Below are 23107 nucleotides of genomic sequence, written 5' to 3'. Positions count from 1 at the left end.
GTTGGTATAAAGTACTGTGGCAGGAGAGGTACTTTGCCACCTGTAAGCTACACACAGGGTCCTGGGGGTGGATGGGAAGTGTGGATGGTCCGGGTTCCCATCCATTTGGCCCAGACCAGGTCTTATAGGCTTCTTAGCCCAAGAAGCTGCTTCATCAGCCAGCACCTGGGTGCTGGGTTTAAAGCAGAGTCTCTCCCATGAGTCAGCGCTCCTGAAGGCAATTAGTGTCCAGGTGATAGGCCTGCTAGGGACAGTGGGATCCGGAGGGCTGGGCCACTAGTGTCAGGATGCCGGGACCTGAAGTGTTCCTTATTTTGTAAGAGGGAGTGAGGCAGGGCCTAACCTCCCTGGTAGTTATACTAAAGACAGTGATCTTTGTTTTATGTATATCTTTGTTTTTGAGCTACCTGAATAAAAGGTATTTGTTGTTTTTGCACACGCCTGGAGTCGGTCGTTGGTGGATTTTTGTAGCAGAGCACATTCTAGCAAGACTCCTGCTACAGTACCAACCAATCAGCTCCTAGCTGCCATGTTACCGGTGTGTTTGAAAAATGACAGGAGCTGATTGGCTGGTACTTTATCTCTCTTTGAGCTTTGAAACATCTCCCCCTATAAAGATGTAACTGGTATGGAATGTTTGTTTTCGCTTCGTCTTGTTACGTAGATTGGTAGCTGCAGCTTCTATGTAATGTTCAGCTTTGTATTACTGTATAAAATCAATGACTATAAGAGAGATAATATGAACACAACACGACGTCTTCTCACTGGCTGCTGGATAATTGGTATCTTTCTTTTCTCACTGCGCTGTCAGCCCCCGTAAGCAGCCAGCAGTTGTGTCCTTGTGCCGCAAATCCGCTCACCTGTTTGTAAGATGGCAATAGGGTATTGCGATACCCGTGGTAGATATACACTGCCCCCCGGTGGTTGTCCTCTAGTGGAGCACCCACCACTACATCGGTTAAACCATCGTGGTTCAGATCTGGAGCGTTTGCCATGGCGTAGCCAAATCGGGAATCCTGCGCTTTGCGGTCTGTGTGCAGCGTGCCGTTCAGCGTCAGATGTAGCTGCGTATGAGAGGAGAGAGTGGACATAACACTTTCATTCTAGTGGCACACCTATAGGCAGGTAGTGTTACACAGAGCAGGTACACCCCAAATATCAGATTCTGCCTATCATTTTAGATACATGATCATCAAACGCACAGGGGAAGATTCCGGGATAAACCTCATTGTCACCAGTACAGGAAGAAGCCATGACATAACATTAACAGGACGATTCCGGAACACAGTACACTATCACAACAAAGAGAGACTACACTGTGACAACTTATAATACAGCGCCACCTACTGTCCTTCCAGTATAGCCTCTCAAATAATACTTTGTTCGTAGCTGTTGTTTTACACCAACACTTTTGCTTAGAGAAGCTCATATGGTCTTAATCTTTCTCTGAGGACCAGTAAAGGAGGAAACGTACATGGGTTCTGGACAGTGACGGGGAAGAGGCCCCCATTTTTCTGCACAGGTATCCTCATACTGTCTATGTTTCCCACTGTCTGTTACATTCTCTAGAGTACACATTTCTCCATCACAATCCCATAATGCGCTGCAGTGGCAGATGACTTTCTCTTTTGGACTTACATGGCCCACGCGGTAGATGTACACTCGACCTGTCTCTTTGTGATGATGTCCGAGGAACATAGGGGCGGCCACCAGCAAGATGTCAGTGACCCCATCTCCATTAACATCCACTGGGCACACTTCGCTCCCAAAATAAGAACCGATCTGGGGAAATATAAGAGAGGAGAACTTATCCAGATTCTGTAAGCTGTTATGTAACCAAGAACAGATAGAAAGCCCGTGCAGACTGTTCCTGGGGCCAAAAAGTCTCTCTGCCCATCCCCAACCCGGCTCCAGGTTCCTTGTCCAGGGGACAAAACCAGGATCTCCAAGGAAGGGGTGATGAAAATGATCAGAGAGGTAAGTACACAATGTCATGGATCTCTCATTCCACCATTATCTTTTCCCGAATGACACAATATACTATGCACTGCACAGGTACACTGTATGCTCTATACAAATCCTGCCCTAGAATATACAACAAACTTCATCTTAAATAATGATTTAATCTCCTGCACAGTCTGCCACCTGCTGGTCACTGCTCATACTGCACTTTTGTCTGTAGACAAAATATTCTTAGGCCGCAGGCTTGCCTACCATTCTGCATTCAGCAGGAGGATTAGGACTTTTAAATGAGCCTCCCGCTGCCCCGCAAACCTTGTCAGCCCTCCCATATTACAGCGTCCTCTCCATTAAGATCCGCACTGCGCATGTGCGAGTCGGAAATGCCGGGGGGGGGGGGGGGGTCCTGCAGGGAGACGAGGTAGCCGTCCTGGTCTGCGGTATAGCCGGACAGTCTGATAAGGCCTGTTTCACACACTTCGGTTATCACCGGATGGCAAAAAGCCGGACAAACTTTGACCTTTTGACATCCGACAGTGCCTTTCACACACAACCGCTTTGAGACGCGTTTAATGCTGTGTGCAAGCGCAACAGCAGTAGCAGTGGCACAAAAACCCGGTGTGTGTGTGAAAGGGCACATTCACGCACACATTCCACTGGCTTCAGGGACGGCAGCCGTCCTCTTCAGTGGATAGATCCGGCTGCTACACGGCGACCGTGCCATGTCTATGCCGTGTGAAAGGACTCATCTGGCTTAAGTATTCACTACAATCCCGGCACAGCAAAAAGCCGCCTGGGAGTTTGCCACCTCGGTCAAAACCGGCTAGTGTGAAATAGCCCAAAAGCTGGTCTACTGACAGCGGTGCCGCAGTACAGTGAAGCGCGTGAGCCGGCAGCCAGGACTCTGCATCACTATGGCTGACCCAGACCACCACGCACACAGCGGCCTGCATGTAACAGCCCAGCCTTCCTCTTCCTGCTCCTGGGTGTCACTGGATGTGGCTGCCCTGTGCTGCCTCCACCCTCCTCACTGTCCTGGGGCCGGCTCCTGCTCTTCACAGGAAGGAGCAACAGAGCTTCAGTAAGTGTGTACTGGGGGTAATATGAGGGAGGGGGGGGGGGGGCTGTGTGTAATATGAGGGGAGGGGGGGGTGTATAATACATTATATATTGTGCTGTGTGTACTGGATGTATTATGGGGGAGAGGGGCGTATATTATGTAATATGGTGCTGAGTGTACTGGGTGTAATATGAGGGGAGCGGGGTTTGTGTATAACACAATATATATGGTGCTCTGTGTACTGGGTGTAATATGAGGGGAGGGGGGGTGTATAATACAATATTTGGTGCTCTGTGTACTGGGTGTATTGTAATATGAGGGGGTCTGTCTGTGTATAATACAATATATAGTATCTGACACAGTATCTGAGGTTGAAAAAAGACAATTGTCCATCGAGTTCAACCTATTTGTGGTCTCCTATGCATGATGATTTGACTAAAATTTCTGACTGATGCTGCTGTCAGCCGTTACATTTTATCCCTATTTATAGTAACTATAATGCATGACTATGCACCAAAACCCTGGATATCCTTATCCATTAGGAATTTATCTAACCCATTCTTAAAGGTGTTGACAGATTCCGCCATTACAACTCCCTCAGGCAGGGAATTCCAAACACGTATTGTCCTTACCGTGAAAAAGCCTTTACGCCGCATTGTGCGGAATCTCCTCTCCTCTAACCTGAGCGAGTGTCCACGAGTCCTCTGTGTTGATCTAACCAAAAACAGGTCCTGCGCAAGCTCTTTGTATTGTCCCCTTATATATTTGTAGATGTTGATCATATCCCCTCTTAGTCTCCTCTTTTCCAGTGTAAACAATAAACATGCCTAGTCTTGCAAGCCTTTCCTTGTATTCCATCGTCTCCATGCCCTTAATTAGTTTGGTCGCCCGCCTCTGAACCTTTTCTAGCTCCAGGATATCCTTTTTGTAGTACGGTGCCCAGAATTGTACACAGTATTCAAGGTGTGGCCTCACTAGTGATTTATATAACGGGAGTATAATACTCTCGTCCCTAGCATCAATACCCCGTTTTATGAATGCTAATATCTTATTAGCCTTCTTTGCTGCAGTCCTACTTTGGGTACTACTGCTTAGTTTGCTATCTATGAGGACACCTAAGTCCTTTTCCAGTACAGAATCCCCTAATTTTACCCCATTTAGTAGTTAGGTGTAATTTTTGTTCTTGTTACCACAGTGCATTACATTATACTTGTCTGTGTTGAAGCGCATTCTCCATTTGGCTGCCCATGCTTCTAATTTAACTAAGTCGTTCTGTAGAGACTCGGCATCCTCCTCTGTATTTATAGCCTTACACAATTTGGTATCATCTGCAAAAATTGACACCATGCTCTCTAGACCTTCTGTTAGGTCGTTAATGAAAATATTGAACAATAGCGGTCCTAATACTGAGCCTTGCGGCACACCACTTAGCACTTCAGTCCAAGTTGAAAAAGATCCATTAACCACAACGCGCTGCTCCCTATTATCTAACCAGTTTTTGACCCAAGTGCATATTGTGCTTCCTAGCCCTGATTCTTGTAGCTTGTAGATAAGTCTCATGTGTGGTACAGTATCGAACGCTTTGGCAAAGTCTAAAAAGATTACATCCACCTCTTTACCCTGATCTAGGTTTGCGCTTACTGTTTTATAAAAGCCAAGTAAGTTGGTTTGACAGGATCTGTCCTTCATAAACCCATGTTGATTCCTTTTAATTACCTTATTGACTTCAAGGAACTTCTGAATACTATCTCTTAGAATACCTTCCAATACTTTCCCCACTATAGATGTAAGACTAACTGGTCTATAATTACCTGGTTCAGCTTTTCATATTTATTTATAATGTGTCCACATGAACTTCAATCTATATTTATATATGCATCACTCCTGCAGGGGGTACATTTATCTTAATGGGGTGTCACTCACATATATTGTGTTACTTTATATCCCTCACAGAGGGGAGATTGAGGGGGCGGAGTTATACAGAGCAGTGTGTGTAATCTGTCTCTGAGGTGAGGGGCGGAGTGATACATCTGGAGGGTGATGAGTCCAGTCAGGAGAACTCTCCTGAGGTAACTGTGGAGATGGACGGCGGTGTCCTGTCAGTGCAGCACTGACAGGCTCCCATACTGCCCGGATAACCTAATAAAAAGTAAAACAAAGAGTGCTGCCTGGCCCCTCTGAAGCCACTACAGGAGAGGAATACTGTGCCAGCCAAACACTTCAGTGACAGGGCAACACGCATTTATAAAGACTGGCTCCCCAGGACAGCCCATGTTAATAAACATACTGCAAATGGACCTAAATGAGCGTGTCTCTGCTAGACACTGAGCTTTTACCAGGAATTGCAGTGTAGTATGTTACTGACGAAAGTTAAGCAGATTTTAATATTGCAAATATTGCAAAAACAGCATCTCATGTCAGGTCTCACACGTGGCCAATTAAAAGCTTAAAGTTAATCATATATAGTGAACTGTTAACAAAAACTCTGACTCTCATCTGTACAGTCAGGAACAGACATTATTATACTTCAGTCAGTCAGCGCATTATCAAGCTGATCCATAATTGCTAACGCTCCAGAAAGACAGTCACAGACCAGGAAAACTCAAACGTTAAACATTTCCTCACATGTAAGCAAGATATACTTCCCTCTCACAGAGAGGTTACAGACAGCGCTGCAGATGTATTATGCCTGGATAAGGCATAAGGAAGTGATAAAGTGGTGATAAGTGCAAGGTGATGACGCACCAGCCAATCAGCTCCTGTCATTTTTCAAATCCGTAATGATTGGTTGGTGCGTTATCACCTTGCGCTTATCACTGCTTCATCACTGCTTTATCCCTTCTCCAGGTTAATACATCTGCCCCAGCTTATCCCTAATGGAGTAACAGATGTCTGAACGCTCTGATTCCTGCATAGTTTCTGGGGATTTACATAGGGAGAAAGGAATGGAGATATTCTAATCTGAGCTAATTAACCATCTAGACATTATAACCAGAAACTGATTCTGAGGAAACAGAAATTCCAGTCATTTAAACATGGAACAACCTCGTCCCTTATTGCAGAGACTTCTTCATATGTGCAGCAACGTATAAGTACTTAATGGAACTGTACTGTCCGGACAAATTGGAAACAAACTTTAATGAATTCCTTTCTCTCCTCTCTATGAAGAATAAAGAAGACCTGTGCACTGCAAAATAAAAGGTTCTACTATCTGCAGTTACCACCTATCTGTATACTTACCTCCAACCCCTGTGTCATACACACTTGGGTTTCACATCTGGTGCTGTGTGTACTGCGTGTAATATGAGGGGAGGCGGTTGTGTATAATACGGGTGGTCTTCAGTATGCCGCCGGCCGGGATCCCGACCGCCGGCATGCCGACACATATTCACCCTCTTGGTGGTCCACGACCCCCCTGGAGGGAGAATAACCATGCCCACAGCGTGGCGAGCGCAGTGAGTCCACAAGGGGCTCATTAGCGCTCGCCCAGCTGTCGGTATCCCGGCGTCGGTATGCTGGCCCCCGGGATCCCGACCGCCGCCCACTCATACTACACCTGTATAATACAATATATATTGTGCTGTGTGTACTTGTACTACATGTAATATGAAGGAGGGGGTTGTGTATAATACAATATATATGGTGCTGTGTGTACTGGGTGTAATATGAGGGGAGGGGTTGTGTATAATACAATATATATGGTGCTGTGTGTACTGGGTGTAATATGAGGGGAGGGGAGGGGAGGGTGTGTGTATAATACAATATATATGGTGCTGTGTGTAATATGAGGGGAGGGGTTGTGTATAATACAATCTATATGGTGCTGTGTGTACTGGGTGTAATATGAGGGGAGGGGAGGGTGTGTGTATAATACAATATATATGGTGCTGTGTGTACTGGGTGTAATATGAGGGGAGGGGAGGGGAGGGTGTGTGTATAATACAATATATATGGTGCTGTGTGTACTGGGTGTAATATGAGGGGAGGGGTTGTGTATAATACAATCTATATGGTGCTGTGTGTACTGGGTGTAATATGAGGGGAGGGGAGGGTGTGTGTATAATACAATATATATGGTGCTGTGTGTACTGGGTGTAATATGAGGGGAGGGGAGGGTGTGTGTATAATACAATATATATGGTGCTGTGTGTAATATGAGGGGAGGGGTTGTGTATAATACAATATATGTGGTGCTGTGTGTACTGGGTGTTATATGAGGGGAGGGGTTGTGTATAATACAATATATATGGTGCTGTGTGTACTGGGTGTAATATGAGGGGAGGGGAGGGTGTGTGTATAATACAATATATATGGTGCTGTGTGTACTGGGTGTAATATGAGGGGAGGGGTTGTGTATAATACAGTATATATGGTGCTGTGTGTACTGGGTGTAATATGAGGGGAGGGGTGTTGTGTATAATACAATATATATGGTGCTGTGTGTACTGGGTGTAATATGAGGGAGGGGAGGGTGTGTGTATAATACAATATATATTGTGCTGTGTGTACTGGGTGTAATATGAGGGGAGGGAGTGTTGTGTATAATACAATATATATTGTGCTGTGTGTACTGGGTGTAATATGAGGGAGGGGGTTGTGTATAATACAATATATATGGTGCTGTTTGTACTGGGTGTAATATGAGGGGGGCTGTGTATAATACAATATACATGGTGCTGTGTGTACTGGGTGTAATATGAGGGGAGGGGTTGTGTATAATACAATATATATATGGTGCTGTGTGTACTGGGTGTAATATGAGGGGAGGGGTTGTGTATAATACAATATATATGGTGCTGTGTGTACTGGGTGTAATATGAGGGGGGGGGGGTGTATAATACAGTATATATGGTGCTGTGTGTACTGGGTGTAATATGAGGGGAGGGGTTGTGTATAATACAATATATATGGTGCTGTGTGTACTGGGTGTAATATGAGGGGAGGGTGTGTGTATAATACAGTATATATGGTGCTGTGTGTACTGGGTGTATGATGAGGGGAGGGGTTGTGTATAATTCAATATATATAGTGCTGTGTGTACTGGGTGTAATATGAGGGAGGGGGGTGTTGTGTATAATACAATATATATAGTGCTGTGTGTACTGGGTGTTATATGAGGGGAGGGGGTTGTGTATAATACAATATATATGGTGCTGTGTGTACTGGGTGTAATATGAGGGAGGGGGTGTTGTGTATAATACAATATATATGGTGCTTTGTGTACTGGGTGTAATATGAGGGGAGGGGGTTGTGTATAATACAATATATATGGTGCTGTGTGTTCTGGGTGTAATATGAGGGAGGGGTGGGTGTGTGTATAATACAATATATATGGTGCTGTGTGTACTGGGTGTAATATGAGGGGAGGGGGTGTTGTGTATTATACAATATATATAGTGCTGTGTGTACTGGGTGTAATATGAGGGGAGGGTGTTGTGTATAATACAATATATATGGTGCTGTGTGTTCTGGGTGTAATATGAGGGAGGGGTGGGTGTGTGTATAATACAATATATATGGTGCTGTGTGTACTGGGTGTAATATGAGGGGAGGGGGTGTTGTGTATTATACAATATATATAGTGCTGTGTGTACTGGGTGTAATATGAGGGAGGGGGGTGTTGTGTATTATACAATATATATAGTGCTGTGTGTACTGGGTGTAATATGAGGGGAGGGGGTGTTGTGTATTATACAATATATATTGTGCTGTGTGTACTGGGTGTAATATGAGGGGAGGGTGTTGTGTATAATACAATATATATGGTGCTGTGTGTTCTGGGTGTAATATGAGGGAGGGGTGGGTGTGTGTATAATACAATATATATGGTGCTGTGTGTACTGGGTGTAATATGAGGGGAGGGGGTGTTGTGTATTATACAATATATATAGTGCTGTGTGTACTGGGTGTAATATGAGGGAGGGGGTGTTGTGTATTATACAATATATATAGTGCTGTGTGTACTGGGTGTAATATGAGGGAGGGGAGTGTTGTATATAATACAATATATATGGTGTAATATGAGGGAGGGGAGTGTTGTGTATAATACAATATATATGGTGCTGTGTGTACTAGATGTAATATGAGGGGAGGGGGTTGTGTATAATACAATATATATTGTGCTGTGTGTACTGGGTGTAATATGAGGGAGGGGGGTGTTGTGTATTATACAATATATATAGTGCTGTGTGTACTGGGTGTAATATGAGGGGAGGGGGTTGTGTATAATACAATATATATGGTGCTGTGTGTACTGGGTGTAATATGAGGGAGGGGAGTGTTGTGTATAATACAATATATATGGTGCTGTGTGTACTAGATGTAATATGAGGGGAGGGGGTTGTGTATAATACAATATATATTGTGCTGTGTGTACTGGGTGTAATATGCCCATAGGTGGAGCTAGTCAAGCCCTCTGGGCGGAGCAACGGCACACTGAGCAAAGCATTCTGATAAGGGATGGCCATCGGTTTGTTCACCATCGATGGTGAAACTGTGAGTGTCCATCGATGGTCACTAACTATGTTATGGTAGACCAGAGGTTCTCAAACTCGGTCCTCGGGGGCCCACACAGTGCATGTTTTGTAGGTCTCCTCACAGAATCGCAAGTGAAATAATTAGCTCCACCTGTGGACCTTTTAAAATGTGTCAGTGAGTAATTAATACACCTGTGCACCTGCTGGGTTACCTGCAAAACATGCACTGTGTGGGGTCCTGAGGACCGAGTCTGAGAACCTCTGTGGTAGACCATTGATGGTTTCACTTATCGATGGCCATCCCTGTTATTTCTGTGAATGGCCTGTGGGCCAATCTCAGACCGGGGGCGGGGCTTCACTTGTTCTGGGGGCGGAGCTATGCTCTGTGTCTCAGCATCTATCAAAAAATATATATATTAATTTAGGCTAAAGGGTATATTCAGTAAGAGTCGGATCCATTCCGACATGCATTTGTCAGAATGGATCCGACTAACCCCTATTCAAATAGTGGCCAAATCCGACTGTCGGATTTGAGGCTAATCCGATTGTCAGATTTGGCTGTTGCTGCTGCTCACCTCGCCGCTCACCTCGCCGCTCCCCTCACCCCGGCGCCGCTCCCCTCACCCTGGCGCCGCTCCCCTCACCCTGGCGCCGCTCCCCTCAGCGTGGATGAAGGAGGCGGTGGCAATGTCAAAACGACTTTTTACAAAGTTGTATTGACATTGTCGGAAACGGGACCAAAACCTGTTGGATTTGGTCCCCTTTCTGACAGAAGCACGTGGCGCCGCTCCACGTGTATTCCGACAGATTTCCGACAAGTCGGATTTCCCGACTTGTCGGAAAAAACGGGGGCCGCATTGAATAGGTCGGAACACCTTCTGACTTAAACCTGTCGGAAACTGCCGTCTTCCCGACAAGACATCAGTTTCCGACAGGTATTGAATACACCCCTTAGCCATCAATGGAGAGAAACCATCTGATTCTCTCCCATCGATGGCAAAACTATTCGACATTGGCCTTACACCATCAATGATTAGGAATCATCGATGGACGATTTGCCATCCCTAATTTTGGTACCACCTGGAATCTCCCTGAAACTAGTTTTCAGAAGTAGGTAAGTATGGCTACGGGAGTATTCTAGGCCCCAGGCATACAATGATATTAATGCAATCATAACAAGTCTCTAAAGCAAGTTTAATCAGCATTTTACGCGTGGATTACTTGCCTGTTCCCCCACCAGCGCCTGAGAGATGGAGACATCTCCATTCCTGGACATCTCAAACAGAATGACCTTCCCCTTGTGTTTGAATCTAGGGGCTCCGGACACGTATAACTCCTTTCCACTGCGTAACGTGATGGAGGACACTGTGTAACCTGAGGGGATGGAGAACACATCCGTAGTACTGAATTAATGACACCATCCTATATTACACAATAGCATAAATCACTTGCCCCCTCCCAGCGACCAGCATACCGGCGCCGGGAGCCCGACCGCCGGCTTACCGACAGTGTGGCGAGCGCAAATGAGCCCCTTGCGGGCTCGCTGCGCTCGCCATGCTGCGGGCACGGTGGCGCGCTACTCGCGCCACGCTATTTTATTCTCCCTCCAGGAGGGTCGTGGACCCCCACGATGGAGAATAAGTGTCGTTATGCCGGCTGTTGGGATTCCGGCGCCGGTATACTGTGCGCCGGGATCCCGACAGCCGGCATAGTGAAGACCACCCCCCTCGATCTGTCTCCACAGAGCCTGTGACTTTATTTATTGCCTTTTGTTTATAAATAGCGCCAGCATACTCCGTAGCGCTTTACTGTTGGGAACACACACAGTAACATAGGCTGATGTTATGTTCTAAAAATTGTAATTACATTATATCATATAGAGCCGTTTCCTGCTGAGTAAAATGAGATGACTCCCATGATGAAAATACGCCTTATTCCAGAGTAATAGTTTGGTACATTTAGACGTACATGTCATTTTCCCTTATGGCCAGTGGGGGGTTCGCTTTTGCGCAAACACGGCCATACGTCCAAAGCCAGCTACCCTGACCAGTTCCAATTATCTAGGCCCAGGCAGGTGTATGTTTCAGAGACAAGCAAACTACCACCACCACCACATGCTGAGAGTTTACCAGTCCCAGATTACCCAGGTAAGCAGCGTGGTTCTTCATCTTGACGGGAAACTCCTTCTCGAAGGCGGCCCGCGGGGGCATTATCCGGCTGTGCCCAGACTCTTTCAGTACCGCTCCGTCCCAGTCATACGCCCCTACTGCGCCAAACAGGATTCCATCCTACAGAGACCAAAACCAGACACAGAGTTAACGTTTCCACAGGCCAGAATTATGGCATGTCCATTTTGTTAGGATATAATACATTAGTCTCCGCTGTAGGAAGACGGGTGTCCATCTAATTATGTGATGTATCAAGTCTATAGAGGCCACAGCTGAACAATATGCAGTCAGCTTCGTGGCCCTGTGAATTAAAAGGCAACGAGATACAGCCGTATGTTATTGAACTGATACTACAATCCCAATTCATGGCCAAAGTCTTTTGGGCCTGTTCAACACATAAGGAACTGGCTACCTGGGCTAATGTCCTCCCTTGAGACTTTGTGGGAACACGTTACTAATTATGGTCCAAGAAGGCCACCTACTACTACCCCCAGGAAGGAGACACTGCGTGCCATACAGTCAGCACAATTATATGTGGATAATAGGGTACCTGAAAGGTTCAGGGCACAAAGACTTTGGACACGAGCTGGTCTATCAGAACTCATCACTGGTGCCTCGCATGCCTCAGCTACTATATTAACCCAGCAAACTTTATTAAATATAAGGACGCTACAAGCAAGCTGGCATCACCATTACAATAGGATTTATAGATTAGTTTTCGTAACAAAACTCTGTTTTGTGGTTACGTCATATACCTCTCTTCTTTTTGTATAAATGCATACATTTTCAGTAACAATTTAATTTTTACATTTTCAGTAACAATTTAATTTTAGATTGAAAGATTAAAAAATGGCATTCGGAAAAAATTCCCTGCATCAGCTGACCTCACAATGACCTCTTAATTATGGCCGCAGAGGCCATTTCTGGTAAGGAAGGCATCCCGCCATGTTTGTGGCAATTTGCAAATTGTCGCACATCGCCGGCACTGCAGAATATACCATACTGAAGGTCAGGGGAAGGAAACTCCAGCTGACTGCGATGTGTGCTGGCTTACAAAGTCCCAAACCGCCAGCGTTACTCCCGGAAAAAGCGCTATTTTTTAAATTATTATTTGTTTAATATCTGCATTTTTTGGGAGGCAGGTTTTCTAAAAACCACATGTGATTTTGACCTGGTGTGAGAACTCCTGTCTCCCTTCTCCACCAACCCCTGATTCTTTTCTGCATTAAGACCCACACTATATACTTCTAAGAAGTACTACACCCAATATTGGCAGAAAACACCAATTCAGCGCCATGTTTTCTTACGTGGATTTCTGGGAGTTTGGGAAACCGCCGTTTCATAGATATCTCAACTTGTACTCTTTACATGGGGGAGGGGATCAGCACAGCGTCCGTCTTCATATAAACAAATCTTACCTTATTAGCAGATCAGTACCCATTCCCAATTTCTCACCTCTAACACATGCATGGATAATCCAATTTGTGACATCTCTAGTTCAAAGGAGCTTTCATTCATCCCGTGTGTCCCTGAGAAGAGAACCCACCAGACACGGATCAGCAACAGTCTGTGCACCCAACGTAGGCTGAGTCGCACTACAAATCACAGTGGGTGCAGGAACGATATTTATGTAATGGGTGAACAACATTCTAATAATCAGAGCTCCACTGGCTGCCTGCTAAGGCAGTAGCCAGAGGAAGGGATGTGCTAGCCTAGAATGATAACTCAGGCTCACATCCTACAGGTTAGCTAAATTCCCAATTTTGGCATATGCTCTATTTCCACCAAAAGGCTGCAGACAGCTTCAGCATATGCTCTATTTTCACCAAAATGCTACAGACTGCTTCAGCTTATGCTGTATTTACACCAAAAGGCTGCAGACAGCTTCAGCATATGCTGTATTTCCACCAAAAGGCTACAGACAGCTTCAGCATATGCTGCATTTCCACCAAAAGGCTGCAGACAGCTTCAGCATATGCTCTATTTCCACCAAAAGGCTGCAAACAGCGTCTACATATGCTGTATTTCCACCAAAAGACTCCAGACAGCTTAAGCATATGCTGTATTTCCACCAAAAGGCTGCAAACAGCTTCAGCATATGCTCTATTTCCACCAAAAGGCTGCAGACAGTTTCAGCATATGCTGTATTTCCACCAAAAGGCTGCAAACAGCTTTCTCTAACGTCCTAGTGGATGCTGGGAACTCCGTAAGGACCATGGGGAATAGCGGGCTCCGAAGGAGGCTGGGCACTCTAGAAAGATCTTAGACTACCTGGTGTGCACTGGCTCCTCCCACTATGACCCTCCTCCAAGCCTCAGTTAGATTTCGTGCCCGGCCGAGGTTGGATGCACACTAGGGGCTCTCCTGAGCTCTTAGAAAGTTATAGTCTTAGAATTTGTTATTTTCAGTGAGACCTGCTGGCAACAGGCTCACTGCAGCGAGGGACTAAGGGGAGAAGAAGCGAACTCGCCTGCTTGCAGCCGGATTGGGCTTCTTAGGCTACTGGACACCATTAGCTCCAGAGGGATCGACCGCAGGCCCAGCCTTGATGTTCGGTCCCGGAGCCGCGCCGCCGTCCCCCTTACAGAGCCAGAAGCAAGAAGATGGTCCGGAAAATCGGCGGCATGAAGACTCTGTCTTTACCAAGGTAGCGCACAGCACTGCAGCTGTGCGCCATTGCTCCTCTCACACACTTCACACTCCGGTCACTGAGGGTGCAGGGCGCTGGGGGGGGCGCCCTGAGGCAGCAATAAAAACACCTTGGCTGGCTAAAATACCTCAATATATGGCCCCAGGGGCTATATATGAGGTAAATACCCCTGCCAGAATTCCATAAAAAACGGGAGAATAGGCTGCGAAAAAGGGGCGGAGCCTATCTCCTCAGCACACTGGCGCCATTTTTCCCTCACAGCTCGGCTGGAGGGAAGCTCCCTGGCTCTTCCCTGCACAGTAAGAGGGAAAAGAGAGGGGGGGCATTAAAATTGGCACTGTATACAGTATATTATATAAAAGCTATTAGGGACATAACTCAGTTAGTCCCTGTATATATATAGCGCTCTGGTGTGTGCTGGCATACTCTTACTCTGTCCCCCCAAAGGGCTTTTGTGGGTCCTGTCCTCGTTTAGAGCATTCCCTGTGTGTCTGCGGTGTGTCGGTACGGCTGTGTCGACATGTTGAATGAGGAGGCTTATATGGTGACAGAACAGAGGCCGATATATGTGATGTCGCCCCCTGTGGGGCCGACACCAGAGTGGATGGATAGGTGAAAGGTATTAACCGACAGTGTCAACTCCTTACATAAAAGGGTGGATGACGTAACAGCTGTGGGACAGCCGGCTTCGCAGCCCGCGCCTGCCCAGGCGTCTCAAAGGCCATCAGGGGCTCAAAAACGCCCGCTCTCTCAGATGGCAGACACAGATGTCGACACGGAGTCTGACTCCAGTGTCGACAAGGTGGAGACATATACACAATCCACTAGGAACATCCGTGACGTGATCCCGGCAATATAAAATGTGTTATACATTTCTGACTTTAACCCAAGCACCTCTAAAAATGGGTTTTAGGTTTGGGGAGAAAAAACAGGCAGTGTTTTCACTGTTTTGTTCCCCCATCAGATGAATAAATGAAGTGTGTGAAAGCGTGGGTTCCCCCGTTAAGAAACTGGTAATTTATAAAAAGTTACTGATGGCGTACCCTTTCCCGCCAGGTGGATAAGTTACGCTGGGAGATATCCCCTAGGGTGGATAAGGCGCTCACACGTTTGTCAAAAAAGGTGGCACTGCCGTCTTAGGATACGGCCACTTTAATAGGTACCTGTTGATAAAAAACAGGAGGCTATCCTGAAGTCTGTATTTACACACTCAGGTACTAGACTGAGACCTGCAGATAGTGCTGCTGCAGCGTGGTCTGTGACCCTGTCAAACAGGGATACTAGTTGGCAAACATAAAAACATATTAAAGACGTCGTCTTATATATGGGGGATGCACAGAGGGATATTTTGCCGGCTGGCATCCAAAATAAATGTAATGTCCATTCAGGGGTGTATTTAGGGGTCCGAGCGCCCCTGGCAAAGTAAAGGACTGGTGCCCCCCATATTTGAAATAGGGAAGGCACGTGTGCCAAAAAAGGGGTGTGGCCACTCAATAGTACCCCTCACATTACACAGCACAGTAATGTACATTATTCACATTACTCTACACAGTAGCAGGGCCGGCTCCAGGCATGTTCTAATAGAGCGGCCGAACAGGGCGCCGCACTTTATGGGCGCTGCTTGCTCTGGCCGCCATATTGGAGCCTGGAGCCGTCCCTACAGCAGCAGCACTGCAGTGTCCGTCTTCTAGCAGAGACGTGCACTACATGCAAAGCCCGGCAACCAGAGCTCGCGGTCCGGCAGCTGAGGCTGATTGGCTGCCGGACCGCAAGGTTTGATTGTCTTGCGGACCGGCGCCTAGTTAGAGCTGTACACCGCTGCGGCCACCGGAGATTGAGGGCTAGGAGAGGCGCACGCTGCGCTCTCCTCCCCGCCCTCAGCTAAAGAGCAGCAGCAGACTCAGCAACAGAAGCGCGGTGAGCAGCACAGGGGCAGGTGGGGAGGATATCTGGCACTGGGGACATGTCTGGCACTGGGGGCATGGGACATGCGTATCTGGCATTGGGGGCATATCTGGCACTGTGGGGACAAGTGTATCTTGCATTAGGGGCATATCTGGCACTGTGGGGGCATGTGGGGACATATCTGGCACTGTGGGGGCATTTATGTATCTGGCACTGTGGGGACATATCTGGCACTGTGTGGGCATTTATGTATCTGGCACTGTGTGGGCATTTATGTATCTGGCACTGTGGGGGCATTTATGTATCTGGCACTGTGGGGACATATCTGGCACTGTGTGGGCATTTATGTATCTGGCACTGTGTGGGCATTTATGTATCTGGCACTGTGGGGGCATTTATGTATCTGGCACTGTTGGGGGCATTTATGTATCTGGCACTGTGGAAGCATATCTGGCACTGTGGGGGCATTTATGTATCTGGCACTGTGGAGGCATTTATGTATCTGACACTGTGGGGACATATCTGGCACTGTGTGGGCATTTATGTTTCCAGCACTGTTGGGGCATTTATGTATCTGGTACTGTGGGGGCATTTATGTATCTGGCACTGTGGGGGCATATCTGGCACTGTGGGGGCATTTATTTATCTGGCACTGTGGGGGAATATCTGCACTGCAAGGGGTATTAATGTATCTGGCACTATGGGGGCATTTATGTATCTGGCACTGGGGGCATTTATGTATCTGGCACTGTGGGGGCATTTATGTATCTGGCACTGTGGGGGCATTTATGTATCTGGCACTGTGGGGGCATATCTGCACTGTGGGGGCATTTATGTATCTGGAACTGTGGGGATGTATCTCGCACTGTGTGGCCATTTATGTATCTGGCACTGCTGGGGGGCATGTCACGTGTAGCTGGCACTGCTGGGGGGCATCTCACGTGCAGCTGGCACTGCTGGGGGGCATGTCACGTGTAGCTGGCACTGCTGGGGGTCATGTTTCATGTAGCTGGCACTGCTGGGGGGCATGTCACGTGTAGCTGGCACTGCTGGGGGTCATGTTTCATGTAGCTGGCACTGCTGGGGGGCATGTCACGTGTATCTGGCACTGCTGGAGGGCATGTCACGTGTAGCTGGCACTGCTGGGGAGAATATCATGTAGTGTTCCCGCTAGGCGTCTGTGGCTAGGCAATGTGTCTCAGTGCTCTACCTGGCGCAATGTGTCTAACGTGCTGTGCCTGGCGCAAAGTGTCTAACATGCTGTGCCTGGCGCAAAGTGTCTAACATGCTGTGCCTGGCGCAAAGTGTCTAATGTGCTGTGCCCGGCACAAAATGTATAGGAGGTTCTACCTGGTGTAATGTGTATTAGCTGCACTACTGTGTGGTGCAATGCGAATTGCCACTATTATGTGGCCACGCACCTTCCCCACGAAGCAACGTCCCTAAATTTTCGCTGCGCGCCTTAGTCGCGCACTGTCCATGCTTTGGCATATGGGTATGGGAATAAGCATTATAGTACGTACATAATTTTGCCCTCCTAACTTAAATATGTGCCCTCCCTGTGATCAGCACCCTGCCTTAAAAAGTGAACACTATCATGTGTAGCTGGCACTGCTGGGGGGCATAATGTGTGTAGCTGGCACTGCTGGGGGGCATGTCATGTGTAGCTGGCACTGCTGCGGGGCATGTCATGTGTAGCTGGCACTGCTGCGGGGCATGTCATGTGTAGCTGGCACTGCTGTGGGGCATGTCATGTGTAGCTGGCACTGCTGTGGGGCATGTCATGTGTAGCTGGCACTGCTGCGGGGCATGTCATCTGTAGCTGGCACTGCTGCAGGGCATGTCATGTGTAGCTGGCACTGCTGCGGGGCATGTCATGTGTAGCTGGCACTGCTGCGGGGCATGTCATCTGTAGCTGGCACTGCTGCGGGGCATGTCATGTGTAGCTGGAACTGCTGGGGAGCATATCATATCTATCTGGCACTGCACATTATGTGTATCTGGCACTATACTGGAGACATTAGGTTGTCTGACACTATACTGGAGACATTGTGTGTAAGGAACACTACTGTGGCTGTTAGGTGTAATGCTGCTAATTGTGTGCGTAGAGGGGGTGTGAAAATATATTTATTTATAGTTTGATGATATAAAGGTACAAGGCCACGCCCACTTTTCCAGGAAACCACACCCAATTTTCCAGGAGCGCGCACGCCTTCGGCGCGCGCATGGGGGGGTCCTTTTAAATTTTCTCGCTCAGGGTGCTAGTAGACCTGGAGTCGGCCCTGCACAGTAGTACCCCTAAAACACATTATGCCACACAGTAGTGCCCATATATATATATGGGAAGGCGTGCACACTCCTGGGAAAGTGGGCATGGCCTCACAATTTTATATAATGATGTCAAACTATAAATATATTATCACACCCCCTACACATGCGCGCACACACACAATTAGCAGCCTTACACACAATACCCACAGTAGTTCTCCTTACACATAATGTCCCCCAGTATAGTGCCAGTTACACATATTCCCCCACAGTGCCAGATACACATATGCCCCTACAGTGCCGGACACTTGTATTCCCCTACAGTGCCGGACACTCGTATGCCCCCACAGTGCCGGACACTCAAATACCCCCACAGTGCCAGATACACGTATGCCCCCACAGTGTCAGATACACATATGCCCCCACAGTGCCAGACACACATATGCCCCCATGTTGATTTTACTATTAAAGGCAGCACTTTTAGGTAAATTCACTTTTAGAGGCGACAGCTATCCCCCCACCACTGTGTAGTTCCTCAACAGCAGGGATGCCCATTAATGATCAAAGAGTGCAGCAGCAGCAGCAGCCACTGTAATTGGCGCCGGGGTCCAGCACCGCACCACAATACAGACAAGAAACTCTACATAAACTACACCCCCCAGCAGCTGCTGCTGCATACTGTGGTCATTACTGGGCATCCCTGCTGGTGAGGAACTATACGGGAGTGGGGGTATAGCTGCTGCCTCTAAAAGTGAATCTACCTACTGCCCGCGGGTGGCACCTCTGGACAGCGCCCCCCCTTGGCTGGCGCCCCTGGCGAGTGCCATCCTGGCCAATAGGAAGATACACCCCTGTGTCCATTCTGTCAGGAGGGTATTAGAGACCTGTCACTGGACAGGTGATGCTGACTTAAAAAGCGCATAGAGAGCCTTATAAGGGTGAGGAATTATTTGGGGATGGTCTCTGGGACCTCGTATCCACAGCAACTGCTGGGAAGAAATAATTTTACCTCAGGTTTCCTCACAGACAAAGGTACAGTCCTTTCGGCTTCAGAAAAGCAAGCGGGTCAAATGGCACTTCCTTTCTGTACAGAGACAAGGGTAGAGGGAAAAAAGCTGCACCAGTCAGCCTGTTCCCAGAATCAAGATTCTTCCCCCGCCTCCTGTGAGGCCACACCATGACGCGGGTGCTCCACAGGTGTAGCCAGGTACGGTGGGGGGCCGTCTCAAAAATTTCAGCAATTAGTGGGCTCGCTCACAGGTGGATCCCTGTTTCTTTCAAGTAGTATTTCAGGGGTACAAGCTGGAATTCGAGATGTCTCCCCCCAGCCGTTTCCTAAAATATGCCTTGCTGACAACTCCCTCAGGCAGGGAGGCTGTGCTAGAGGCAATTAATAAGCGGTATTCCCAGCAGGTAATACTCAAGGTGCCCCTACTTCAACAAGGACGGGGTTACTATTCCACACGGGTTGGGGTACCGAAACCGCATGGTTCGGTGTGACCCATTTTATATTTAAAATCCTTGAACACAAAAATTCAAGTTCAAGATGGAATCGCTCAGGGCGGTTATTCCAAGCCTGGACGAGGGGGATTACATGGTATCCTGGGACATCAAGGATGCTTACCTGCATGTCCCCATTTACCATCCTCGCCAGGAGTACCTCAGATTTGTGGTACAGGATTACCATTACCAAGTCCAGACACTGCCGTTTGGACTGTACATGGCACCGAGGGTGTTTCATCAAGGTAATGGCCGAAATGTTGATACTCCTTCAAAAAAAGGGAGTTGTAATTATCCCGTACTTGGACAATCTCGTTATAAGGGCGAAGTCCAAGGAGCAGTTGGTAGTCGGGGTAGCACTCTTTTGGAAAGTGCTACAACAGCATGGTTGGATTCTAAACAGTCCAAAGTCACAGCTGGTTCCTATGACACGTCTACTGTTCCTGGGGATGGTTCTGGACATAAACCAGAAATAGTGTTTCTCCCGGAGGAGAAAGCCAAGGAGTTGTCATCTCTAGTCAGAGACCTCCTGAAGCCAAAATAGGTAGCGGTGCATCATTGCACGCGAGTCCTGGGAAAAATGGTAGCTTCCTACAAAGCAATCCCATTAGGCAGGTTCCATACAAGAACTTTTCAGAGGGACCTGTTGGACAAGTGGTCCGGATCGCATCTTCCGATGCATAGGCTGATAACCCTGTCTCCAAGGACCAGGGTATCTCTACTGTGGTGGCTGCAGAGTGCCCATCTTCAAGAGGGCCGCAGGTTCGGCATACAGGACTAGGTCCTAGTGACCATGGATTCCAGCCTTTGAGGCTGGGAGGCAGTCACACAGGGAAAAAATTTCCAGGGACTTTGGTCAAGTCAGGTTATTTCCCTACACATAAATATTCTGGACCTGAGGGCCATTTACAATGCCCTGAGGCCGGCAAGGCCTCTGCTTCAAAACCAGCCGGTACTGATCCAATCAGACAACATCACGGCAGTCGCCCATGTAAACCAACAGGGCGGCACAAGAAGCAGGATGGCGATGGCAGAAGCCACAAGGATTCTCCGATAGGTGGAAAATCATGTGTTAGCACTGTCAGCAGTGTTCATTCCCGGAGTGGACAACTGGGAAGCAGATCTTCTCAACAGACACGACCTCCACCCGGGAGAATGGGGACTTCCTCCAGAAGTCTTCCAATAGGATTGTACACCATTGGGAAAGGCCACAGGTGGACATGATGGCGTCCCGCCTCAACAAAAAGCTATAAAAGATATTGCACCGGGTCAAGGGACCCTCAGGCGATAGCTATGGACGCTCTGGTAACACCGTGGGTGTACCAGTCGGTTTATGTGTTCTCCCCTCTGCCTCTCATACCAAAGGTACTGAGAATAATAAGAAGGCGAGGAGTAAGAACGATACTCGTGGATGGCCAAGAAGAGCTTGGTACCCAGAACTTCAAGAATTTATATCAGAGGACCCATGGCCTCTGCCACTCAGACAGGACCTGCGGCAGCAGGGGCCCTGTCTGTTCCAAGACTTACCGCAGCTGCGTTTGTCGGCATGGCGGTTGAAAGCCGGATCCTGAAGGAAAAGGGCATTCCAGAGGAAGTCATTCCTACGCTTACTAAAGCCAGGAAAGAGGTTACAGCAACTCATTATCACCGCATATGGCGAAAATATGTTGCATGGTGTGAGGCCGAAAGGGCCCCAACAGAGGAATTTCAACTAGGTCGATTTCTGCATTTCCTGCAAGCAGGAGTGACTATGGGCCTTAAATTGGGTTCCATTAAGGTACAGATCTCGGCTCTGTCGATTTTCTTTCAAAAAGAACTAGCTTCAGTACCTGAAGTTCAGACATTTATAAAAGGAGTGCTGCAGAGTCAGCCCCCGTTTGTGCCTCCTGTGGCACCTTGGGATCTCAACGTGGTGTTGAGTTTCTTAAAATCACATTGGTTTGAACCACTAAAAACCGTGGATCTGAAATATCTCACGTGGAAGGTGGTTATGTTATTGGCCTTGGCTTCTGCCAGGCGAGTATCAAAGTTGGCGGCTTTGTCTTGTAAAAGCCCTTATTTGATTTTCCATATGGATAGGGCAGAATTGAGGACTCGTCCCCAGTTTCTCCCAAAGGTGGTGTCAGCGTTTCACCTGAACCAGCCTATTGTGGTGCCTAGGCTACTAGGGACTTGGAGCACTCCAAGTTGCTAGACGTTGTCAGGGCACTGAAAATATATGTTTCCAGAACGGCTAGAGTCAGAAAATCTGACTCGCTGTTTATCCTATATGCACCTAATAAGCTGGGTGCTCCTGCTTCTAAGCAGACTATTGCTCGTTGGATTTGTAGTACAATTCAGCTTGCACATACTGTGGCAGGCCTGCCACAGCCAAAATCTGTCAATGCCCATTCCACAAGGAAGGTGGGCTCATCTTGGGCGGCTGCCCGAGAGGTCTCGGCTTTACAACTTTGCCGAGCAGCTACTTGGTCAGGGGCAAACACGTTTGCAAAAATTCTACAAATTTGATACCCTGGCTGAGGAGGACCTGGAGTTCTCTCATTCAGTGCTGCAGAGTCATCCGCACTCTCCCGCCCGTTTGGGAGCTTTGGTATAATCCCCATGGTCCTTACGGAGTTCCCAGCATCCACTAGGACGTTAGAGAAAATAAGAATTTACTCACCGGTAATTCTATTTCTCGTAGTCCGTAGTGGATGCTGGGCGCCCATCCCAAGTGCGGTTTATCTGCAATACTTGTACATAGTTATGGTTAACTAAATCGGGTTATTGTTGAGCCATCTGTTGAGAGGCTCTATTGTTTCATACTGTTAACTGTGTTTCATATCACGAGTTGTACGGTGTGATTGGTGTGGCTGGTATGAGTCTTACCCGGGATTCAAAATCCTTCCTTATTGTGTACGCTCGTCCGGGCACAGTACCTAACTGAGGCTTGGAGGAGGGTCATAGTGGGAGGAGCCAGTGCACACCAGGTAGTCTAAGATCTTTCTAGAGTGCCCAGCCTCCTTCGGAGCCCGCTATTCCCCATGGTCCTTACGGAGTTCCCAGCATCCACTACGGACTACGAGAAATAGAATTACCGGTGAGTAAATTCTTATTTAAACATATACTGTATTTCCATCAA

The 23107-nt window shown here is 47.7% G+C and overlaps 1 protein-coding gene across 2 annotated transcripts in view; it reads right to left on the bottom strand.

Annotated features, from left to right (window-relative positions):
• The window catches only part of ITGA10 (integrin subunit alpha 10), a 64159-nt gene that overhangs the window by 14474 nt on the left and 26578 nt on the right, over positions 1-23107 (bottom strand). For both annotated transcript variants that reach the window (XM_063946886.1, XM_063946885.1), the window contains exons 10-14: positions 13119-13192; positions 11639-11783; positions 10721-10869; positions 1639-1782; positions 861-1064 (exon numbers count right to left, since the gene is read on the bottom strand). In XM_063946886.1, the coding sequence (XP_063802956.1) occupies positions 861-1064; positions 1639-1782; positions 10721-10869; positions 11639-11783; positions 13119-13192 (716 nt within the window). The remainder of the gene's footprint in view (positions 1-860; positions 1065-1638; positions 1783-10720; positions 10870-11638; positions 11784-13118; positions 13193-23107) is intronic.

Source organism: Pseudophryne corroboree, chromosome 12 (genome assembly GCF_028390025.1).
Source record: "Pseudophryne corroboree isolate aPseCor3 chromosome 12, aPseCor3.hap2, whole genome shotgun sequence".
Lineage (NCBI taxonomy): Eukaryota > Metazoa > Chordata > Amphibia > Anura > Myobatrachidae > Pseudophryne > Pseudophryne corroboree.
The sequence above is the reverse complement of the archived record's forward strand: the minus strand, read 5'-3'. Positions and strand labels throughout refer to the sequence as shown.